Raw genomic sequence first — 22,099 nt, 5'->3', positions numbered from 1 at the left:
GAGTGGGTAAGAGTGTAGCTTCTGGAGTGAGGCCGACCAAACATCAAACCTGAACTTCATAATTTGCAAACTTACTGGCTTTGGGTAAGTACTTAGCCTCTTTGTACCTGTTTCCCCATCTGCAAAATGGAGATAATAATAGCATCTACTTGTAGCATTGTTGAGAGGATTAAATGAGTTGATGCTTGCCAAGTTATAAAACAGTATACGATCGCTGATTAAAAATTAGCAACTCTAGACTCAAGGTTTACAAACCATCTTTTACCTCAAAGCACTTAACATCCACTGTCTTATCTGATTATCACTGTAATCTCATGAAGCGGGTAGGGCAGGGGTCTGCCGCCTCTGGGCGAACTGAGCTCACAGGTTGGAGGGTTTGCCTAAAGTCACCCAGGCCGCTGGGTCTCACTCTCTGGTCTTGGCTCTCAAATCTGGGATGCTCAATGCCACACTCTCAGCCACTTTTCAGAGGGCTAAGTACATTTATTTTGAATTAACTCAGTCTTAGAGGATGTCACTTTCTGACCTTGTCTCCAGAGTTTAAAGGAACCTGTAGCTGTGCATTGGGGTCACACATTGCGTGGCATGGACAGGGTCTGTGGCTGACTGCCACGGTTACTACTTGAGACCGTCATTACAGCAGTTACTACGGTTACTGCCTGAGAACGTCATTACAAGACTGAACGAAGGGATGAACATAGAAATGATAACAAAAAACCAAAGTAACTCTTTTAAGGAAAGGCTAGCATCGGGAAGAAGAGAAGAAGAAAAGGTCTTCCTGCTTCTAGTGAGTAAAGGCAACCCCCTAAGCTTCTGCAGCCCGTCGTTATTTATTGGGTAACAAGAGCAAGGAGCAGGAGGTAACGATTGGTCAGCTGCTTAATTGATCACAGGTTCATATTGTTACTGACAGGTTTCAATTATGCCTAGTCATCAGAAACATTTGTGCAGCCTCCAGCAAGGGTCAATGCCTCTTCTGAAGGGGTGGCTCACAGTCAGTAACTAGAAAGCAGCAGATAACCAGGGACAAACTGGCGATTCTGAATAGGCCTGGAACCCTTAGCTCTGGCCATGTCAGTGGGCTCCAGTCAGGATGGAGCCTTCGGGGAGAGATCAAAGCTCAGAGGTTTGAGATGATATCAGCCAGCAAAAAGGAGGGGCAGCAGGGATCCTCCCAGAGGGAGGGCCAGCCATAGCAGACATCAAATCTGAGCCCAGATCAGGAGAAGGAGCCGGCAGAACTGGGGCTCTGGCACCGAGAACTGGCAGAACTTCGCCCCTCTGATTGCAGGTACCAGGGCTGGGGCTGCCACCCGGCCTTCACATTCCCAGGCCTGGCACATCATAGGTAAATGTAGTTGAAAGGATGACTGAGCTGACCCAATTCCCTTTACAACTGTCCTTGTCCTGGGGGGCTTGAGGAGGGTTAAGAAAGCAGCTAGGGACCAACGAACAGTCCTCTAGGCTCTCCGTGTCCAGCAATAGTTGTTTGGCAAATGAGCATTAATCAGTGACTATAAACTATAGCTTCAACATAACCGACAATTTGCAATGGTTTCTAGAGCATGCTCCCATGTGTTATCTCATTTAATTTTCAAAACAATCCTGTGAAATGTTCCTTTTTTTTTTTTTTTTTTTTGAGATAGGGTTTCGCTCTGTCACCCAGGCTGGAGTACAGTGGCTCCCACCTCCACCTCCCAAGTAGCTGGGACTACAGGCCCACACCACCGTGCCTGGCTAATTCCTTTTTTAATTGTTTACGGAGACAGGGTCTCCCTATGTTGTACAGGCTGATCTGAAACTCCTGGGCTCAAGCAATCCTCCCAGCTTGGCCTCCCAAAGTGCTGGGATTACAGGCATGAGCCACCATGCCTAACCTCACTTTCATTTTACAGATGAGGAGTCTGAGAAAACTCAGATTTAGGCAGATTGAGTCACTTCCCCAAATTTATGTATCTTGTAAGAATCCATATTCAAACCTCAGTCCCCTAACTCTTAGTTCATTAATTTTTCTACCAGTTCTCAGTATACTCTAAGAATTCAGAAAGAACCACATTGACTCTGATTTTTCATTTGTTTAAGTACACAGGTAATAGGTGAATGTATTTTGTTGTTTAAAACTTCATATAATACACAAAAGGCTAAAGTCTCACTTCTCACTTCCTCCCCCCTTTCTATCCAATTCTCCTCCCCAGCTTCTGCTGACAGTCGGTGGGCATTTTTGTGTGTTTGTTTTGTTTTGTGCTGTGCTGTGTGAGAGGGAGTCTTGCTCTGTTACCCAGGCTGGAGTGCAGTGGTGCAGTCTCGGCTTGTGTAACCTCTGCCTCCTGGGTTCAAGTGATTCTCCTGCCTCAGCCTCCTGAGTAGCTGGGATTACAGGTGCCTGCCACCATGCCTGGCTAATTTTTGTATTTTTGTAGAGAGGGGGTTTCACTATGTAGGTCAAGCTGGTCTCGAACTCCTGACCTCAAATGATGCACCCGCCTCAGGTCCCGAAGTGCTGGGATTACAGGTATGAGCCACCGTGCCCAGCCAGTTTTGTTTTTTTTATTAACTAAGTTACATATTTTAAACCTCTCCATGTCAATGCTTTTAGAGCTATTTCGTTCTCTTTAATGTTCATAGAGAATTTTAAGGCAATTTCAGGTGAATCTATATAATTTCTCTGTATAAGTAATTTACACTGGAAAGTAGACTTTTATAAAGATGATTAAGCTACCAACCTGGTATTTCATTGCTGACTTAAATGAAGAGAAAAACCAATGCTGTAAGGAAAAAAAAAATGGCATTAGAGATCCAGACCTCACAGGCATCTTCCAAATTATTAATTCAATCTCCCAAAACAGGCGGCGCTCAGCAGAAAAGAGAAAACATCAACCCCCAACGCCCCTGCTTGGGTCCCAGAGAGAAGGCCGGACAGACACCCCAGGACTCCAATGTCTTCTCCCCTGGGGCTCCAGCTGCTCACCCAGAGGGCCAGCCTCCCCCAGAGCCAGAGTGCCCAGGCCCACAGCTCAACACAGGGGCACAGCTGGTCCTCCAGCACGTGCAGGCGCTGCTGGTCAAGCGATTCCAACACACCATCCGCAGTCACAAGGACTTCCTGGCACAGGTACTGTTGTCGGTCGGTGTGTAGCTGAGCTCAGTGGCTCCCCTCCCAGCCTTCCCCTCCTCTCCTGAGTGTTCCTGCACACATGGGTTCTAATTCAGCGAGGAGCACCCTCTTTAGATTCTGCCGGCTTTGTTTCCTGCTTTCCAAACCCTTATTTTGATTCTTGGTAACATGAATCTTCTTTGTAAGTTGGACCTCCCTTAGCAAAGAAAATAGAGTAATAGTGAAAATGTTAATATTGTTTTTATATTTACAGTGAGGGGTAAAGTCATGTTTTCATTTGTTGTTGCAGTGACCCTACATATCAAAGTCATTGTCCTCTTTTTTCTTTTAATTTTTTTTTAATTTAGAGAAAGAAGCTCTGGTTCAAAGAACAGCGAGTCATATGACTCGCTCTTTGAACTGCCCTTCGGCATCTGGCTGAACACTGGGCTCATTCAGATTCTTCAGTGGCCACCAGAACATTCTGTTTTCTTCTGCACATCTTAGCTTCGCACACCCTGCCTATTATGTTCTCCCAGAAGCCCAACCCTCTCCACCAGGGGCTGATTAGGAGGCTGCAAGATAAATGTTTAAAAGAATGAAGATGTGTGTGCACGAGCGCATGACGTCTCCATGCCACAGTCATGTTTATTCCACGTCTATTCTCCCACAGATCGTGCTCCCAGCCACTTTTGTGTTTTTGGCTCTGATGCTTTCTATCATTATCCCTCCTTTTGGCGAATACCCTGCCTTGACCCTTCACCCCTGGATGTATGGGCAGCAGTACACCTTCTTCAGGTGCGCAGACTCGGAGTCACCATTCTCCTCCGTGGGTTTGGGGCGCCTGGGTCACACACTGCTTGAAAGGGCCCTGACCTTCCCACTTCACTGGGACCTTCACCAATGAGGGAGGGGTCTTGGGGCTCCCTGCAGAAAGGAACTTCATGTATCTGCCTCTGCTTGGAAAGGTGATCCCAGTGGATAGGCAGGCAGGACTGCTTGGGAAGGACGAGCAGGGAAAGGAATGCAAAGCTTGGGTGAGTGGGTTGAAGCGCCATCTTTTTGAGGCATAGGTGACGTGCCATCAGACCACTGCGAGTGTTTGGGCAGCGTACGGCACTCCCAGGAGAGCTAGTGCCATCCCAAGGCAGCATTCAGTGCCTCCAATACATGCCTGGCACACAGCAGCTATCCAGTAAAGGCTCTGAGTTGCATGTTGTTGGCACGTGTCTGCTCTGTCCCAGTCACATGTCTCACTCTGTCTAGCATGGATGAGCCGGGCAGTGAGCAGCTCACGGTACTTGCAGACGTCCTCCTGAATAAGCCAGGCTTTGGCAACCGCTGTCTGAAGGAAGGGTGGCTTCCGTAAGTCCCTGTGCGCCCCTGTCCTAACAAGACTAGCTCCCCTGGGAGGACCAGACAGTGGGGTTCAGGATGGCAGGCGTTGGGGAGACCCCACTCAATCCTGCTCCTCTGGTCACTTCCATATCTCTGACCAGCACCCCCCTCTACCTCTCCTTCCATACTTGTGTGCGGGGGCATTCACTGCCTCCTAGGAAGCCCCCGCATCACTGGACAGTTCTATATTTCTCAGCGTAGAAGTTCTATGTTGAGTTGACAGATGATTCCCCATAACTTATTTGAAAGGCTTCTGAGTGGGAAGGGAGGGAAATGGGGTTATGCTATTGTGTAATTGGGCCTTGAATGGCAAGAGTGACATAGTGACCAGTACCCCGTGATTGTTATGAGTCTGGAGAAGGGAGTTAGCGAGGGCCGTTGACATCCACCAGGAATCCTAAAAGTTCAATATAATTTTAACTTTTCTCACTCAGTCTTTTTCAAAACTGTCAATACGGACGAAAATAGACTAATTTCAAATTCCTCTTTTGGTTGCTGTGTCTCTCAACAGCTAGAGCTGCTAGGAGGAAAAAAGGGAGATGAATGGTCCACAGCTAGAGATGCTTATTCCCCAGCCCCACACCTAGTCAGTCAACAAAACCCTAGTTTTGATATTGCTTGAGCAGAAACCAGCCTCCAAGAGAATAAGAAAGGACCTGGGTCTAAAGAGGAGGAGGAAAGGGTTGGGCACTATTTCTTATGCCTAGGGATTCATCATCAACTTTGGGGCTGATTGTGGAATATTTTCTTGTCTTCCATGAGGGAGTACCCTTGTGGCAATTCAACACCCTGGAAGACTCCTTCTGTGTCCCCAAACATCACCCAGCTGTTCCAGAAGCAGAAATGGACAGAGGCCAACCCTTCGCCGTCCTGCAGGTGCAGCACCAGGGAGAAGCTCACCATGCTGCCAGAGTGCCCCGAGGGCGCCGGGGGCCTCCCGCCCCCCCAGGTACCTGACCCCCAAACAACAGGGCCCCGGGTCTGCCTGCCACATGGGGACTAGGAGGAATCCCTGGTGTCTCCTGAGTCTCTCGCAAACTAACATTTCAAACTGGCAGTTGAGTAGGGGACTAAACCAAACTCCCTGCGCCCTCTGGGAGGGGCTCCCCACAGGGCACTGTGGCTTCCAACTGGAGGAAGCCACTCACCAAATGCTTCATTTTCCACCAGATACTTCCTATTCCATCTAGGAGAAAAATGTGTTTAAGCACTAAAAATATTATACAAGTCATATGTGCTCATTATATAAAAATTAGAAAACACAGATACGTCAGAAGGAAAAAAATCATCACTTGGATATAATCACCAATAATGTTTGGTTTGCAGCCACCCAAACAGATGGAATTCAAAATATTGTCTTGAAATCTGATTTACTGCATAACTTACTATGAACATGCATCCATGTCAATAAATAGAATCTGCATCATTTTTAATATCTGTATATTATCCCGTTGTTCGAATTTCCTTTTTTTTTTTTTTTGGAAACAGAGTCTCACTCTGTCACCCAGGTTGGAGTGCAGTGGTGCAATCTCGGCTCACTGCAACCTCTGCCTCCCAGGTTCAATTCTTGTGCCTTAGCCCCCCGAGTAGCTGGGATTACAAGCATGCACCATCATGCCCGGCTAATTTTTTTGGTAGTTTTAGTAGAGACAGGGTTTTACCATGTTGGCCAGGCTGGTCTTGAACTCCTGGCTTCAAGTGATCTGCCCGCCTCTGCCTCCCAGAGTGCTAGGATTACAAGCATGAGCCACTGCACCTGGCCTAAACTGATCTCCCATTATTGGACACTTAGGTTTTTTAGTTTTCACCATTATAAGCAATGCTATGATGTACATTCAAATACAAATGTATTTACACACTTATTAACAGTCTTAATTAAGAAGCTCTCCATATGCTGTGTCTCTAACATCTGCAGGTATGTACACAAATACATGTGCAACCAGCGTCCGTCTTTTGCAGGGACATTAGTGATCTTGGCTCTGAGCAGCACCCTGTCCTGGGAGTTCTAAAGTCCAGAACAGATTACAGTGAGCATCTCCTGGGGGATTTAGAGACATTGAAGAAGGCTGTGTCCCTGGTTGATAATGGGCTTCCCAGTTGACTTGCCAGGGCTGGGCCTTAGACGGCCCTGTCCAGTGATTTGTCAATGAATAAACAGTTCCCAAAGAGGCTGTGAGTGTGGTGGGACAGCACAGGTATGGGACATGGAGAGCCCTGGGTGGGCTACTTGACCTCTCTGAACCTTAATTTTATCACCTGTGAATTGGGAATAACTGCTTATTTCATAATATTATTATGAGGATTTAATGAAATCATGTGGGCAAGGAATTATTTAGAATTAGATTCAACTCAAGTGATGACAACCCTAAACTAACAGTGGATAAAACAAGACACAACTTGTTCCTCACTCATCTAAAAGTCTACATGGGTGGTGCATGATGTTCTATTCTGTTTCTCCTCCACACTAAACGGCCTCGGCCCCATCAGCCAATGTGGCAGGAGCTGTCTTCCAGGCAGCGGAATGGAAGAAGGATGAAGCAAAACAGAGGGCAGAGTGTGCACATGTGCTATGTTTAGGGAAGGTTTTCTGAAGCTCCCACATAGCACTTCCACTTACAGACCCAAGAAAAAAGCCTGTGGCTGAGGCAGCAGGGAGGAGCAAATAATGGGAGCAACTAGATTTTGCCACCGCACCTATCACAATCTGGCTTATAAATGGTGTTATACCAAGAACACCCAATCCCTGCTCTTTTTATATTCTAAAGCATGTATCTTTATATTTCTTAAGCAATATATTCTCTCTTTGAATCACAGCTCATTCGCTGCATCATAGGGATTCCAAACGAAGGACCCGAGGAGCTTGTCTCAGTCCTCTGTGCCCCAAGAGGAAGCTTTGTTTGTTTGCTTTGCTGTCAGTGCTCAGGGCCCCTGTGGCTGCCTCCACTCAAAACCCTCCAGCCTCAGGACACCAAGGCTGTGATATTGTACCCTGAGCTCTTGGCCAGGGCGAGGGAGCGGAGGCCAAGCCTACCTACACGGTGTTTCATTTCCTAAACGAATCCTTACTTCCACGCTGTCTGTGCAGCTTAGAAACTTATTTTCAGTAGTGTTCGTCCTTGGTCCCTGGGCAAAATGTAACAGCCAAAGTTCTGGAAAAAGGCAAGCCAAAGTTCCTGCTGCAATTTTCTTTCACTTCTGCATTCCCTCACTATTATACATGCCTTCCCTTGGAGCAAAACTGAATGCCACGAATATGCACAGGAGCAGCACGCACTCTTTCTCTCTCTCTTTCTCTCTGTCACTCTTTCTCTCTTTCCTTCTCTGTCTCTCTCACTCTCTCTCTCTCTTACTCTTTCTCTCTCAATCTCTCTCTCACTCTATCTCTCATTCTCTCTCAATCTTTCTCTCTCTCTCTTTCTCACACACACACTCACAAACCCACACTCTTATTCACATCTGCTCACCCTAGCCACTCAAACACAGTCCTTATTCAGCCTGGAATAAGTCCAGAGGGTGTGGGCCTGATTCAGAGGCAATCAGTTGTTCTCATCTGGGAAGTGGGGCAATATGGTCTCCAGGGACCCTCCCTGCTCTAACATTCTTTGAATGTGGTGGGTCCTGAGGTGGAAGCACTGTGTCCCTGACTTCTAGAATATGTGGAAATAGGGTTACACAAATATTTTATTAGGCAGAATTTTTATAAAACAATTTATCGTAAGCTATCCCAGCCAGCAGCAATTGTTCCAACCTGGATTCCACCAGGGGAGCTTGGCAGGTCTTCTAAGTGCCATTTTCAGCTTGAGAAGCAGGTGACTGAGTGAAAAGAGCAGGGAGGAGACAGAGGCAGACTTAGCTCCTAGGCCCTGGGCCACCCACCTGCAAGTTTGCAGCCCAGTCAGTGCAAGTCAGCTAACTGTTCTGAACCTCAGTTTCTCTGTCTGTAAACTAAGTTAAAAATTCTTCTGTCAAAGGGTGTCAGGATGAAGTGAGATCATGTATACAGGGCATTTAACATAGTGCCTGACACACAGGGAGCATTCGGTATGCCAGCTCTCCTCCTGGCAGGGGAGAAAGAAACAAGGTGAAAAGAGTGAATTAAAGAAGAGGCAAGTCAAATGGGAAAACAGGGGAGGAGACAGAAAGTGTATAAAAAGGAAAGAATGGTGCGTAATAATGGCCATGTAATGCCACCAAAATCCCCTCAACTACTTCTGGGCAGCACCCTTGACAGAGTGAATGCTTTTACCCTGGGTCATGACTCACCTGTGAAGTTGGCTAATAAGAGAAACTAAGTGCAATGTGTTCCCAGATTTGCAGCAATATTGCCACCTGGCGGACAAACCCATGCACCTTTGAATTTTCCAAAATCTTTCAATGTACTAGCTTCCAGTCCTAGATGTATTTTGAAAGTGATTTGTAAATTGTAAGGCACTATTCAAATTCTTTCATTAATGTCACAAATCGACTGTGTCAACTGTATGCCACGCACTATTCTGGGTGCTGGGGACACAGCAGCTCATAAATCGGGCAAAGTCCCTGCTCTCACCAAAATGATATCGTGCGGGGGATGACAGATACCATACATAAACAGATCCACCAGGAGGAAATTCTCAGATGGAGATGAGAGCTTTAAAGATAACACAACAGTCTGTGACAATATAGAGTGACTGGAAACAGGAACATTTCTCCGAGGAATAGAATTTGGACTGAGTAAGCCATGAGAGGGTCTGGTAGAGTTCCCAGGCAGAGTGAACAGCCAAGCACAAAGCTGTGCCGGGGAGAGAGAGTTGCTCGCTGAGAGACAGGGAGGGGAGTGCGGCAGGTGAGCTCAGAGAGGGGCAGAGCCACACACGTCAGCCACATGGGACTTGGTAGTGAGTCGAGATTTGATCCTAGGGTTTATGGGAGTGGATAAGTAAGCAAGGTGACTGAGGTGCTCGGGTTTATATTTTTATAGCTCAAGCTGGCTGCTGGGTGGAAAACGGAAGTCGGCAGACAAAGGACAGAATCAGGCAGACCAGTGTGGAAGTTTCTCTAGTGGTCTAGGTGGTGGCTTGGGTAGGGTGGCAGTATTGGAGCTGGAGAAACGCAGATGGATTGGAGATTTATTTTGGAGTGATGCCATCCTGTCTTGTCAATGGATTGGAGAAAAAAAGAGGCATCAAAGATGAGTTACACATCGTTGAAGTGAGAACTAGGGAGATGCCAGTACTTTATTTAGTATTTTCACAGCAGCTGAATCCATAAACAATTTTTGGAGGAGAACAAGCAGTTTCACAAACTGCTTGTAAGTCCTCAGGTTCCAAAGTAATTAATGTGGGTGTCTCATTACCTCAGAGAACACAGCGCAGCACGGAAATTCTACAAGACCTGACGGACAGGAACATCTCCGACTTCTTGGTAAAAACGTATCCTGCTCTTATAAGAAGCAGGTAAGAAGAAATCCTTTTATGCTTTTTATCCTGGCTCCCTGTAGAAGATATTACTAGGGACAGAAGAAAATTTTCTCTCACAATTTATCTATGATCAGGGCAGTGGATTTTTTTCTTTTTTATCTAATTCAAACACCTCATTCAACATAAAAAAGCAATTGAGGCACATACAAGTAAAATGTAACTTAAGATTAATTCTTTTTGTTTGTTTGTTTGTTTTTACGTTTAGGGCAAGCAGTCTTAAATTTTAACCCACATATTATTAAAAGTTGTATCAGAAAACCATAGAAGTTATTCAAAAATGTAGCCACATATTTTAACTAGTTAAAAGAGAGAGTAAAAATTTAGAGGGAGGTGGAGGAGTATAGGGGAAAAGGTAGAGGAAAAAGAAAAAAAGAAAAAAAGTAAGAGGCAAAAAAGAGAAAGGAAAAAGATAGGGTGGAAAATAGGCAGCAGGATAGTATCTGAATCCAGCACAGGCCAGGGCGAGCCAGGTCAGCTGCAGCTGTCATATTCTAACTGTGAATTATCTGTTATCACTGCACTTTGAGATGCCAATGAACTTGTCAACAAGTATCTAGCTCTCTCGGCTCTCCAGCTGTTCTTATCGGCCCCACCCAGAATGGAACAGCTTTGAGAGCCGGTATCAGAACAAGCAGCTTGACAGGGGCACGCCATGCCAGGAGAGAGGATCCTAAGGAAGTGTGGTCCAGTCCACACAGACTCTGGAACTTTAAGATAAAACCTCCTGTCTAACTTTAGTAGGACTTTCTGTGGCTTCACCTGCCAGAGCCCTGAATGAGGGATAAATTGACTTAATTAACTAGAACACACTGCAGATGGTGAAAGCACTTAGTAAATTAAAGAACGCCATCCAAGCCCCAAAATAAAAGCAGAGTAAAGAGAATGCAATAAACAGTAACCATCTCAAACTTAGTTCTCAGCAGCAAATCTGCAGTATGAAATTTTGGGTTTTGTGCGTGTGTACTGAAAGGTTGATGACAATGACAGTTCATGGGATTGAGCTCTGGGGTCCAGTGTTTTCCCATTTTGTCATTTTACCCTTGATTGACCGAATGTCAGTGCCTTAACTTTGGGCTGTGGAGTGAGTCAGAACTCCCCCCAAGGTGTGCAGGTGGTTGTTAGAGTCTCATTTGTGCAGAGTGGAAGACAGGAGGCTGCAGCCTTCATTCCACACTGACATGGTCGTTGCCATGTGTTCTGGATCCAGATTGGGCATACTGACCTGACGTATGACCTGACAACAGGACCACTCAGAAAGTCCAGCATGCGTGATATGATTTGGAGAGCCAGTGGTGGAAATCATAGGTCCTTTCTCTGCATGTGTATTCAGGCAATGTCCCAGGGCTGGACGGCTTCCACATTGCTTGGATATCAGAAAATGCAAAAATGCCCCTGAAGACTGAGACTTCAGTCTTCAAAATGAATGTTTGGGAAGGAAAAGTTAACAGCACTGCTGTACTTGTGGTATTCATTGCATTATTTTGTTTTGGCTTTCAGCTTAAAGAGCAAATTCTGGGTCAATGAACAGAGGTAAGAAACTATTTTTATCAGAATTAAAATCTCAGCTTGATTCATTGTTGAAATAATCGCACACTTTTAAAAGGCACACCTCACAGCCATGTTGAAGGGCTGTTCAGTATGTGCTCAGGAAGTCACAAGACACATCCTGAAGAATATGTGTCTAGGGACATCCCAGACTCAGAAGACACTCAGTGGTGTCTCTTCTTAGAGGATATAAGTGGGGGTGGCATTCCCTGATGAGGCGTTTCAGAGCATTCTCACCCCAAAAAAGCTTCTAAAACCTCTGAGTATATAACAGTTTATAATACTCCAACAAGAGAGCCTTGTAGTCTAAACCCAGGACACTCCTTGGCCCATTCCTTTTAAGCTTCAGGGAGTGTGGGCCAGCCCCAGACCCACCCCATTCCTGAGGCATCCTGGAGGTTGAAATGATTCCAGAGGTTTGGAGCCTCATCAAGGGGGACTCTAGGAGCCTGCTGCCTCCCAGCCTCCCTCAGGAACTGCACCTCCAGAACAGGTGTGGGGCTGGCGTGGATGTGCTTTCCTGAGCAGATTCTAGACCATACACATGAAATCTGGCTTTCAGGATTGCTCTCCAGAGGGACCTGTGGGGCCTCAGCTGAGACAGAAAGTAGGAGTGAGGCAGTGATTCAAGGCCCTGAGAAAGAGCTCCTCCTCTGCTTTGTGTGACCAGCTAATTCATTCTGTTCTGTTGAGTTTAGCTTTTGCTCTGCCTTTGAAGGGTTTCAGGCCAGGGAGTGATGCACTCAGATTGGTGTTTCTGCACAGTCACTTCAGACTTGCAGGCCAGTACGGGAGATGGAGCCCAGGGCCAGTGAAGAAGCAGAGCACAAGTCCAGGCAGGAGAGGCTAAGGGCTTCCCTGAACAGGGGTGCGGCACAGAAGCCCCAAGAGACAGGGATGACAGGATGAAGATGGGTCCTGTGCTGCTAGAAGTAGCTGCAAAGCACAGGGGTGGCACAGAAAAGGAGTCCTTGGCTGGGGTGGGAGGAGATGACATGTGAAAGAGGACCTGGAGTTGCCTGAATGCTCCCAAAGAGAAAGGTGCCAAGGGGAGCTAGCAGCCCTGCAAAGGCAGAGACACACAGGCAGTACGGGCCACGAGGAACTCTGGAGTGACTCGATACGTCCAGAATAGGCCACTCCAGGGAAGGGCTGAGGAAGGATGAAGTTGGAAAGGGGCACAGACAAGATGCAGAATGGCCTCAGAGGCCAGGATGAGGGTCTGGACTCCTTCCTAGAGGCAGCAGCAGTGGGAAAAGAGTTAAAAGTTGGTTTGTAAAATGGAGCCATGTTGCTTGCTGGTTCAGGCAATTCCCCTGAAAGTCCACATTTCCCTACAAAACCCGAGAGAGCTACTACTAGTAGGCATGAAGTTCGTGGTGCTGGTCTGAGGATTTCTCGTTCCCTCGCCAGGTATGGAGGAATTTCCATCGGAGGAAAGCTCCCAGTCGTCCCCGTCACGGGGGAAGCGCTCGTTGGGTTTTTGAGCGACCTTGGCCGGATCATGAATGTGAGCGGGGTATGTAAACAGACTGGAGATTTGAGTAGGATTTTTGACTTGCTTAATTGCCATGAACTACAAACTCTCATGAGCGATAACAGGAAAAAAAAACAAAAACCCTCTTGTTTGTTTGTTTACATGGTTTTTAGGGCCCTATCACTAGAGAGGCCTCTAAAGAAATACCTGATTTCCTTCAACATTTAGAAACTGAAGACAACATTAAGGTACTTGACCTGTGTGTAATCTGCTCTGGAGCTGAAAATTCACCTGAGCTGGTTATTTTATTTGTACTTTCCCACCTTCATTGAATTCCATCCCTCCTCCTGCTGGAATCTAGCAAGGAATGTCTTCCAGCTACCAAACCCTTCCAGCTTCTCAAATTTCTTTTCCTTCACTGATTCTTCTTTAACTAGCTGTTAGTGCAACGTCTCAGATGTCCTCTCCACCCTCTAGGTGTGGTTTAATAACAAAGGCTGGCATGCCCTGGTCAGCTTTCTCAACGTGGCCCACAACGCCATCTTACGGGCCAGCCTGCCCAAGGACAGGAGCCCCGAGGAGTACGGAATCACCGTCATTAGCCAACCCCTGAACCTGACCAAGGAGCAGCTCTCAGAGATTACAGTGTAAGCCACCACGGCTCCAGCCTCACCACTTTCTTGTCACCTTCTCCACTCTTTCAACATCCCAAGAGAATTCTCACCACTGTGAAGTGCTGGTTTGGATGGTAATGCTGTTTAGTCAGGCACATATGAACATATGACTTTCAAATAAGTGCCTCACGCCTCACGTGCCAGACCTCTTGGTCATTCTTTCTCCCCCATATTTATGTGGAAAGTAAGTTTACATTTGGTTCCATTCCCTTTTGGCTCTTGATAGCAATTTTCTGCTGGAGCTTATACAATTATTATCTTTGTTATGTGCAAAGCAGCTGCCAGGAACTGGCAAAGTTCAGTAAACCTTTCAGCTCCTTCAGAGTAATTATCTTAGATTCCAAGAATTTCCTCAGAAGAGCATACTTTGGAGATGTCGACAGAGCTTTGCTACCCTCACGCTGAGGCTCTTCTTGCACAGTTTCAGCCAGTGGAGACAGTGGTCTTGTGCGTTTTGTACTATGTTCACTCTATTTGAGGCCTACATGGAGGAGGGGTTGATAGGAGTGCCTTTGTTAGTGCAAACTTCTGCAAGGTTGTGGCGTTCTGATTTTACTATCCTAGCACATGCTGAGTGCCAGTGAACATGCCCAGGGTCATCCACTAAAACCTGGGCCTTGGCTCCTTGGTGTCTTCCTCTGAACACCCTAGGGCCCTAGACTGTCCTCTGTTAATTCTCACTCAGCCACACTTTCGTGTGTCTCCTTCCAGTCATTTGTTCTAAGCTTACTACGTGTATGGATGATATGATCTGTAGTTTTATCAGGGCAGTGGCTACCACATAGGATACCTTTGTGGAAATTAGTAAAAGTGCTCTTTTCTGTAGGTGGACACTGTCCCATGCCAGGGGTTATGTACATAAAGTTCAGGCTGGCTTTACCCTAACTTATCCCTTAGCCAGATGCCTTCTATTTGGTTGAGGAAAGGATAAATAGAACCAAGCCCCTGTACAACTTACCTGCCCTCTTTTCACTTAAATTTACATTATGAACATTTCCTTGTGTTATGACGTACTTCTTGAAAATGTGATTTAACAAGATGATTATTAACAAAAGATAAATCTCACAGACCATATGTCTGTCAGCATAGAAAATTCAAGAGGCTCTATAGACAGATTATTAGAGGTAATAAGAGCATTGCAGTACATAAGATTAATATAGACATATATTTCTATACACCATAAAAATAATTAGAGAATATAATAAAAAGAAAGGTTGTCTAGAAATATTCACATGAAACAGAAAGGCAACCCACAAATACTCATTTAACCTTGATCCATATGGATTAAGACAGTTTAGAGGAGTGATAGCTTCAGGGTAGTGAAGGGGAACCTGGAGGCCACCCCTGGGTGGGCATAAGGCCTTCCCAAAGCCTGACTTTGTATCTTCTGCTCCTTCTGCTCCTTCCTCTTCATCGCCTTCTCCCTGTGTCTCTGGACCTGCTGCAGGCTGACCACTTCAGTGGATGCTGTGGTTGCCATCTGCGTGATTTTCTCCATGTCCTTCGTCCCAGCCAGCTTTGTCCTTTATTTGATCCAGGAGCGGGTGAACAAATCCAAGCACCTCCAGTTTATCAGTGGAGTGAGCCCCACCACCTACTGGGTGACCAACTTCCTCTGGGACATTGTAAGTGTCAGTTTATAGCGCCTCCCTCCCCTCCGTGGGCCCAAGGTGGAGCTTGTGTGTGCTCTGAAGGACCAGACCGAGTGGGGAGGGGTTCTCACGGTGCCAGGGCTGCTGAAAGGCACTGGGCCAAGGGCCTTGTGTATCTGCTGTCCCTTGACATCTTCTTAGAAAGGCACAGAACTAGGAGCCCAAAGCTAGGAAAGGCTGTGGGGTGCAGCTTAACAACTGGTGGATGGGGGCTCTCTGTGTCCTGCCCCAAGGGGCCTCCGGCCCCTCAAATAATCGCTGCACTGCAGGCATGAGCCTGGCCTTCCTGGAATCAGTCTGGCTCTGAGAAGGTAATACGAAGGGGTCTTTCACCCCAAATCTGCTTCTCAAATCCTGCCCCACTTTCAAAAGGGTAAGGGTAAAACTTCCCCTGTGGTAGGGTTACCAGATAAATACGGGACACCCAGTAAAATTTATTTTCAGATGATGAATAATTTGTAGTATAAGCATACCCTACTTCAAATATTGCACAGGACATATTTACACTAAAAACAAAACAAAACAAATGGTTGTTTATCTGAAATTCAAATTTCATTAGGCATCCTAGATTTTAATTTGCCAAATCTGGCAACCCCAGCCAGTGGCCAAAGTAATCAGACCTTCACTATATCAGCCACCACTACAGTGAAAAATGAAGAAAAAATATTTATCAAATCAATAGCACACTATCACCTTCCTTACATCCAAGGTTGGTGGGGGTAGGGAGGGTCTGCAGGCTGCAGGGTCAAAGGAATTGGTAGTAAAGACCTAGTTATAATGTAGCAGGGATCATTATGACATCAATCCCCGTCTATTCTAGGTGTCTTGAGTAGTGAAATCTTAACATTTTAAGACCAACATGAGCCTCCACTTCATGTAATGATAAGATATACCAACTGATGGAGACCAACACCAATGATCTTCTCTTCCATGGCTTTTAAAAATGATGGTGAATATTAGAATTCCTGAAGATATGATTTCTGTCTTACTCAGCTTAGTAAGCAGCTATCACTTAACAATACAAAACCAGAAATTATCAGTAGCAACTAAATTATTTCCTCTCTCTTCTGTCTACACGAGGAAACACTCATAAATCCATGGGGAGGAGGTCAGAGCCTGAAAGCCTCTCTTTGGATAAGAGCATCAATTGCAGGTGCCACATTGGCCCTGTGATTCTAATATAAAAGGAGCTAGGCCAACCAGCACTGAAAAGGTACTTAGAAAAGTGCTGGGGCTTTTAATTTTACTTTTTTTTAAAGATGAGAAATAGAATTTACACTTGGGGCTGGCCTATGTGTGTGTGTGTGTGCGTGCACGTGCGGTTACAGGGATCTCTGAGCCTTCGGAGAGAGATGTAGCTAGGATAGAGTGGACATCTGAGGTGGGAGGTGATACTAGCTGGCAGGGCAATGAAGGGGTAGAAGATGGCAGGCACCATGTTAGCAGATTTTCGGATGCTCCAGAATTTTAAAGCTGGCCTGGAATCTGACCTCTGTGATCTATCATTTTGGAACTTAGTACTGCCTTTAGCCAGTGGCAAAAAAAGTTGAATGAAGAAAAAAAATTATTGCTTATGTCATTCGCTTAGCACATATACGATGTTTTAAATTCTTGTATGTGTCATCTATTTTTCTTTACTTTAAAATTTTGAAACAGTTACAGACTTATGGAAAAGTCGCAAGTACAGTTCAAACCTTTTTTTCCTGAGTCATTTGAAAGTAACTTCTCAAGAAGATGCCCCTTCCCATTTGTTTCTCTCTTCCTGTCTCTCTCTCTCACACCCCTCAGCACCTCCGATGTGTACCTCCTAGAAATGAGGACACACCCCATACAACCACAACACAAACTGTCAACATGAGGAAACCAGCTCTGATGTGTCACCACCACCTAATCCTCACACCCCACTCCTTTTTTGCCCATTGCCCCAGTGATGTCTTTCAGAGAAAAGGATCTAGCTCAGAATCATGCGGAGCATTTGATTGTGCTGTTTCTTTAGTCTTGTTCAGCCTGGAAGAGTTCTACAGTCTTTCATTAACACTCATGGTCTTGACGCTGTTGAGGATTGCGGGCTGGTTATTTTGCAGAATGTCCCTTGGTCTGAGCTTGTCTGAGGTTTCCTCTTGCCCAGGTTGAGGGTGTGCTTCTTGGCAGCAGTATCACCGAGCAGATGCTATGTTCTCACTGCATCCTATCAGGTAGCTTCTGATTTCCATTTGTTCTGTTACTGATGATGTGCAATTCGCTCACTTAAGAAGGTGTCTGCTGAGCTTCTTTACTGTAAAACTACTCTTTTCCCCTCTATAATAAATACAAATTTCTGGTAGAGGTACTTCAAAGATATATAAATATCCTATTAATTATACAACTTTCCATTTATTCATCCATTTATTTATCTCTGTATGCAGTCATGGTTCCTGTGTTAATCAATGGACTATGATCCGAGACTATCATTATTTATTTTGATATTCACATTATCCTCAGTGTGGTCAGTGGGGGCCCCTTGAAGCTGGCTTCTGTATCGTCTTGACTCGGGTCCTCATTCCCCTAGAGCTCCTCCGTGCTCAATGGCACAGCAAGATATTCCAGGCTCATCCTTCCATTATCCCCAGTCCTACCCTCTCCCCAAGAAGCCCTGGTTCCTGCCAGTGGGAAGTGGCCCTCAGAAACCAAGATCTGTGTGCTAGATATGTTCATTGCCTCTGGAGCACTATTGGTCCCAGGCCTTCTCAGTGATAGAACTAGGGAAGATATGGATGTACACACACAGGTATGCACACACCTCCCAGGCCTTCTCAGTGATAGAACTAGGGAAGATATGGATGTACACACACAGGTATGCACACACCTCTATCTGTAGTTCTCTATCTACCTACACATTGAACACTATGAGCTCACCAAAACCAACTCCACAGGGCTCGTTCTAGTTTTTTATCTTTCCACATCTGTAACTCCCTTCAGTAGTGAGACGCTGGCTTCTCTTACTCCCAACTCATTTATCTACCGGAGCTATACACCTGAACATCAACAGTGCTCAACTCTGCCACCATCCCTTCCCCATGTGGATGCCGTCCTCTCCCTGCTCCAGCTGCCTCTGCTGCGTGCAGGTCCTCCTCGTTCTGCTCTGGCTCTGATACCCTGCACCAGATCAGCCTCCTATAAGGATATCTTTCTCATCCCATTGAGGCCCCCACACCCCACACCAGGTTGCCTTCTGAGGAAGCCCTTCTCTGGTTCTTGCCCTGCTCCTGACCACTGTGGCTCCTCCCCTAACCCCACTGTTGCTGTCCCATTTCTGTGCCCAGTGTAATGGCTGTAGGACTAAATTGTTTTAAAAGGGTATCATTATTTATTTGAGTTTTGTGAAGCCAGGAACTAGGCTTTAAGTTTTTCTGAATTCTGAAGACATGCTTAGAAGAATCAACAAAACTTTATGACCAATTAGAAAGTGAGAGACCAGGCAGAATTTTGTAATTGATCCTTTCAAAAGATACAAACTGAAGGTTCCTTTGGCAGGGAGGTAGGGTGCGGGCTGGGGTAGGAGGACTAGTGACAGCTTAACATATGTTTGCCAACCAAGAACTGTTTAACAAGCAAGTCGAATCAGAATCCCGGACCCTACAAACTGGAGGAGCCTGGCCCCACCCCTCATTTTGCAGAGCTGGAAGCAGGTCTGAGAGGTTAAGTGATTTTCTCTCCTCTTCTCTTTCTGAGATGAATTATTCCGTGAGTGCTGGGCTGGTGGTGGGCATCTTCATTGGGTTTCAGAAGAAAGCCTACACTTCTCCAGAAAACCTTCCTGCCCTTGTGGCACTGCTCCTGTTGTATGGGTAAGCCGTTTGGGCCATTAGCTAATGCCTCTGAAGAGAAACCCGGTGGTGGGGGTGGGGGATCATCTCCTGACAGAAAACCTGGGCTGTCCTGTGGTGGTAGCACCCGCAAGTTTAGCTTCCAGCCCCAGGTAGGGTCTGAGGCTGATAACCAGGGATCTGTCTAGCTTCTGTTTCTGACTCCACCGACAGAGGTATCTCTGAGGCCTGGTCCGGTCAGCAACAATGAGAGAAGTCCCACATGGTCTGAATCTTCTACTCAAACTGAGGCCTTGACCAAAACCTGGGGGTCAGCCATTCCCCAGCTCCTCACCCAGCTCTGACTCTCACTCATCTGTGGCCAATCTGTCCACCTCAGCATCCCCATGTGAACTGGCCAAGAGTTACCGCACACAGTAGCAGACTCTGACCAAAAAGCTCCTCCTGGGTCAGGGACAGAGGATGACACAGGGGTTACATCAGCAGAGTTACAGGGCCCAGCATTCAACTTTCTTTCCCACATGTGTAACTTTGAATGAGTAATACATCCATCTGGGCCTCAGTTTCCTCATCTGTAAAATGAAAATAGTGATCCTGGTCCTTCCTCTGTGGGCCAGTAGAGCCTTGCCAGAGCACTGGTCTCCACATATCTCTCTTGGAAATAGAGAATTTGGGAACCAACCTGACTGTAAGCTGTGAAGATGAGCTCGCTGGGACCCTTGGCTGGGCTTTGCTGACCCAGGCTAGAGTGGGAGGTGTTGCAGGGTGGAGAACCCACCTGTGAGTTGTATAGGGCTTTGTAGTTTACAGAGTACATACACAGTTAGCAGCCCATTTGCTCCTCACAAAACCCCATGAAGTGGTCAGGGCAGGCATCATTATCTCCATTTAAAGTTGAGGCACAGAGACCAACAAATAGAGTATCTCTCTGGTCCCCTGGGACTCTGGCCAGTTCACACATATCACCTCAGGTGTAAGGGTAGTGCATTATATTTAGATGTATTGCAGATGGAATGGAAAGTAGAACTCCATTGCTCTGAGTTGTCTCATTTCACACAGATGGGCGGTCATTCCCATGATGTACCCAGCATCCTTCCTGTTTGATGTCCCCAGCACAGCCTATGTGGCTTTATCTTGTGCTAATCTGTTCATCGGCATCAACAGCAGTGCTATTACCTTCATCTTGGAATTATTTGAGAATAACCGGGTGAGCATCACTTTCTTGGCTTTTGTGTTTGATCAGTAGGATAGCAGAATATGTGTTGGTCAAGCAGAGCCAGGGGCAAGTGTCATACATGTAGCAGCTGAATGCAGATGAGTGCCACTTTCTTCCTCCCCACCCTTGACCCCCCTGCCTGCCTGCCTGCCTGCCTTCCTTCCTTCCTTCCTTCCTTCCTTCCTTCCTTCCTTCCTTTCTTCCCTCCTTCCTTCCCTCCCTCCCTCCCTCCCTCCCTCCTTCCTTCCTTCCTTCCCTCCTTCCTTCCCTCCTTCCTTCCTCCCTCCCTCCCATCCTTCCTTCCTCTTTCCTTCTTCTCCTCCCTCCTCCCTCCTTCCCCACTCCTTCCTTCACTCTTCAGTTCTTCCTTCCTTCCTTCTTCCCTCCTTCCCTTCCTCTTTCCTTCTGCCCTCTCTCCTATTTTCCTTTCTTCCTCCCTCCATCCCTCCCTCCATCCTTCCTTCCTTCTGCCTTCTTTCCTCCTATAAACTCCTTTTTCATTTCTGTGCTCTGAGTGAAATTGTTTTCTGTGTTTATTCTGCAAGCAAAACTTTATTCTTGCAATAAACTTTAAGCTTTGCTTACTCTTTCAGAAAGGTTTCCTTAGGGACTTTGGGTGTTGGGTTTTACACACACACACAATACATTCGGGTGATTTCAAAATCTAAAAAGAATAAAGAGGCATACAATAAAAAAGTCTCCTTCCTACCCCTGTTTCCCACTCACCCAGTTCCCTTCTCCAGAGGCAAACTCTTATTTGAGCTTCCTGTGTGCTCTGGAGACACATCAGCAAATCCCCATACGTCCTTTCTCCCACTTTCTTATGGAAATTGTAACACTCTGACATATACTATTCCTTGGGCAAGTTATCTTGAGGAAGAGATTGGGGATTCTCCATGCTGAATGCCTCACTTTTATGAGCTGCCAAGCCCAGTTGTCCCTTCCATCTGACCTCCCCCTGTCCAGAGACAGATGGCCAAACGGAATCATAAAAAGAGGCAGGAAAAAAGAAGGCAGTCGCTGCAGGGCTGTCTTTACACTCCACACTCCCAGTCCCCACCACTGTGTCTGAGTCCTGGCTGTGGCTGTCCTTGGAACATTTGCCTCCCCACGTGTCTGTGTCCCCAGGCGCCTCAACCTTTCTTCTCCTCATTAGCTCTTCCCAGTTCAGAGGGTGGGACCAGCCAGCACATCTGCACTGCTGCCCTGCGGCGCCCACCTCCACCCGCCTCTGGGCCCCGCTGGGGAACACAGGACAAATCTGTGCAGAGTCTCCACCGTAAACCGCCCAGACCTGTGGCCCCTGAGACTGACTCTTTCCAGATCTTGTTAGGGTTTCTGTGGCCGCTAGGCAAGTAATGAAGCCTCATCTGTCCTATGAATGATAAGAAATTCAGCATGTCGGAGTCAGACTCCGGAAAGCCGGGGGATAAGAACACAACCCCAGCAGATGGCCAGAGCCCCCAGGTGATTGAAAACGCTGCTTTGCGGAGCTGTGTTTGTCATAGCCCACTAAGTCTTAAGAGAGTGTTCCTTCAGAATAATTAAATAGCAGCTTAAAGCAACTTAGAACATTTTCCCCTCTGCGGCTGCACCCATTTAGCCAACATTTGCTAAGCACCCGCCTGCAAAAAGCTGGTATTTTCATGTAAATTATCAGATACACAGCTGCTGCGGAAACCCCCAGTATCCCACAGGAGGCTCCCCAGCTCCCAGCAGCTGCCGCCCCTGCACAGTCAGGAGGTCTTTACCAGCTGAACACCATGTGCTGGGTGTGCTGA

The 22,099-nt window shown here is 46.6% G+C and overlaps 1 protein-coding gene across 1 annotated transcript in view; it reads left to right on the top strand.

Moving 5' to 3' along the window:
- ABCA4 (ATP binding cassette subfamily A member 4) overlaps window positions 1-22,099 on the top strand; it is a 128,464-nt gene that overhangs the window by 85,678 nt on the left and 20,687 nt on the right. The window contains exons 27-38 of the mRNA XM_025385846.1: window positions 2,847-3,112; window positions 3,768-3,892; window positions 4,361-4,459; window positions 5,255-5,441; window positions 9,830-9,924; window positions 11,446-11,478; window positions 12,907-13,012; window positions 13,144-13,218; window positions 13,448-13,617; window positions 15,092-15,269; window positions 19,008-19,123; window positions 20,162-20,309. Of these exons, the coding sequence (XP_025241631.1) occupies window positions 2,847-3,112; window positions 3,768-3,892; window positions 4,361-4,459; window positions 5,255-5,441; window positions 9,830-9,924; window positions 11,446-11,478; window positions 12,907-13,012; window positions 13,144-13,218; window positions 13,448-13,617; window positions 15,092-15,269; window positions 19,008-19,123; window positions 20,162-20,309 (1,598 nt within the window). The remainder of the gene's footprint in view (window positions 1-2,846; window positions 3,113-3,767; window positions 3,893-4,360; window positions 4,460-5,254; window positions 5,442-9,829; window positions 9,925-11,445; window positions 11,479-12,906; window positions 13,013-13,143; window positions 13,219-13,447; window positions 13,618-15,091; window positions 15,270-19,007; window positions 19,124-20,161; window positions 20,310-22,099) is intronic.

This window comes from Theropithecus gelada, chromosome 1 (assembly GCF_003255815.1).
Source record: "Theropithecus gelada isolate Dixy chromosome 1, Tgel_1.0, whole genome shotgun sequence".
Taxonomy (NCBI): domain Eukaryota; kingdom Metazoa; phylum Chordata; class Mammalia; order Primates; family Cercopithecidae; genus Theropithecus; species Theropithecus gelada.
This window is presented reverse-complemented; position numbering and strand designations above follow the sequence as displayed.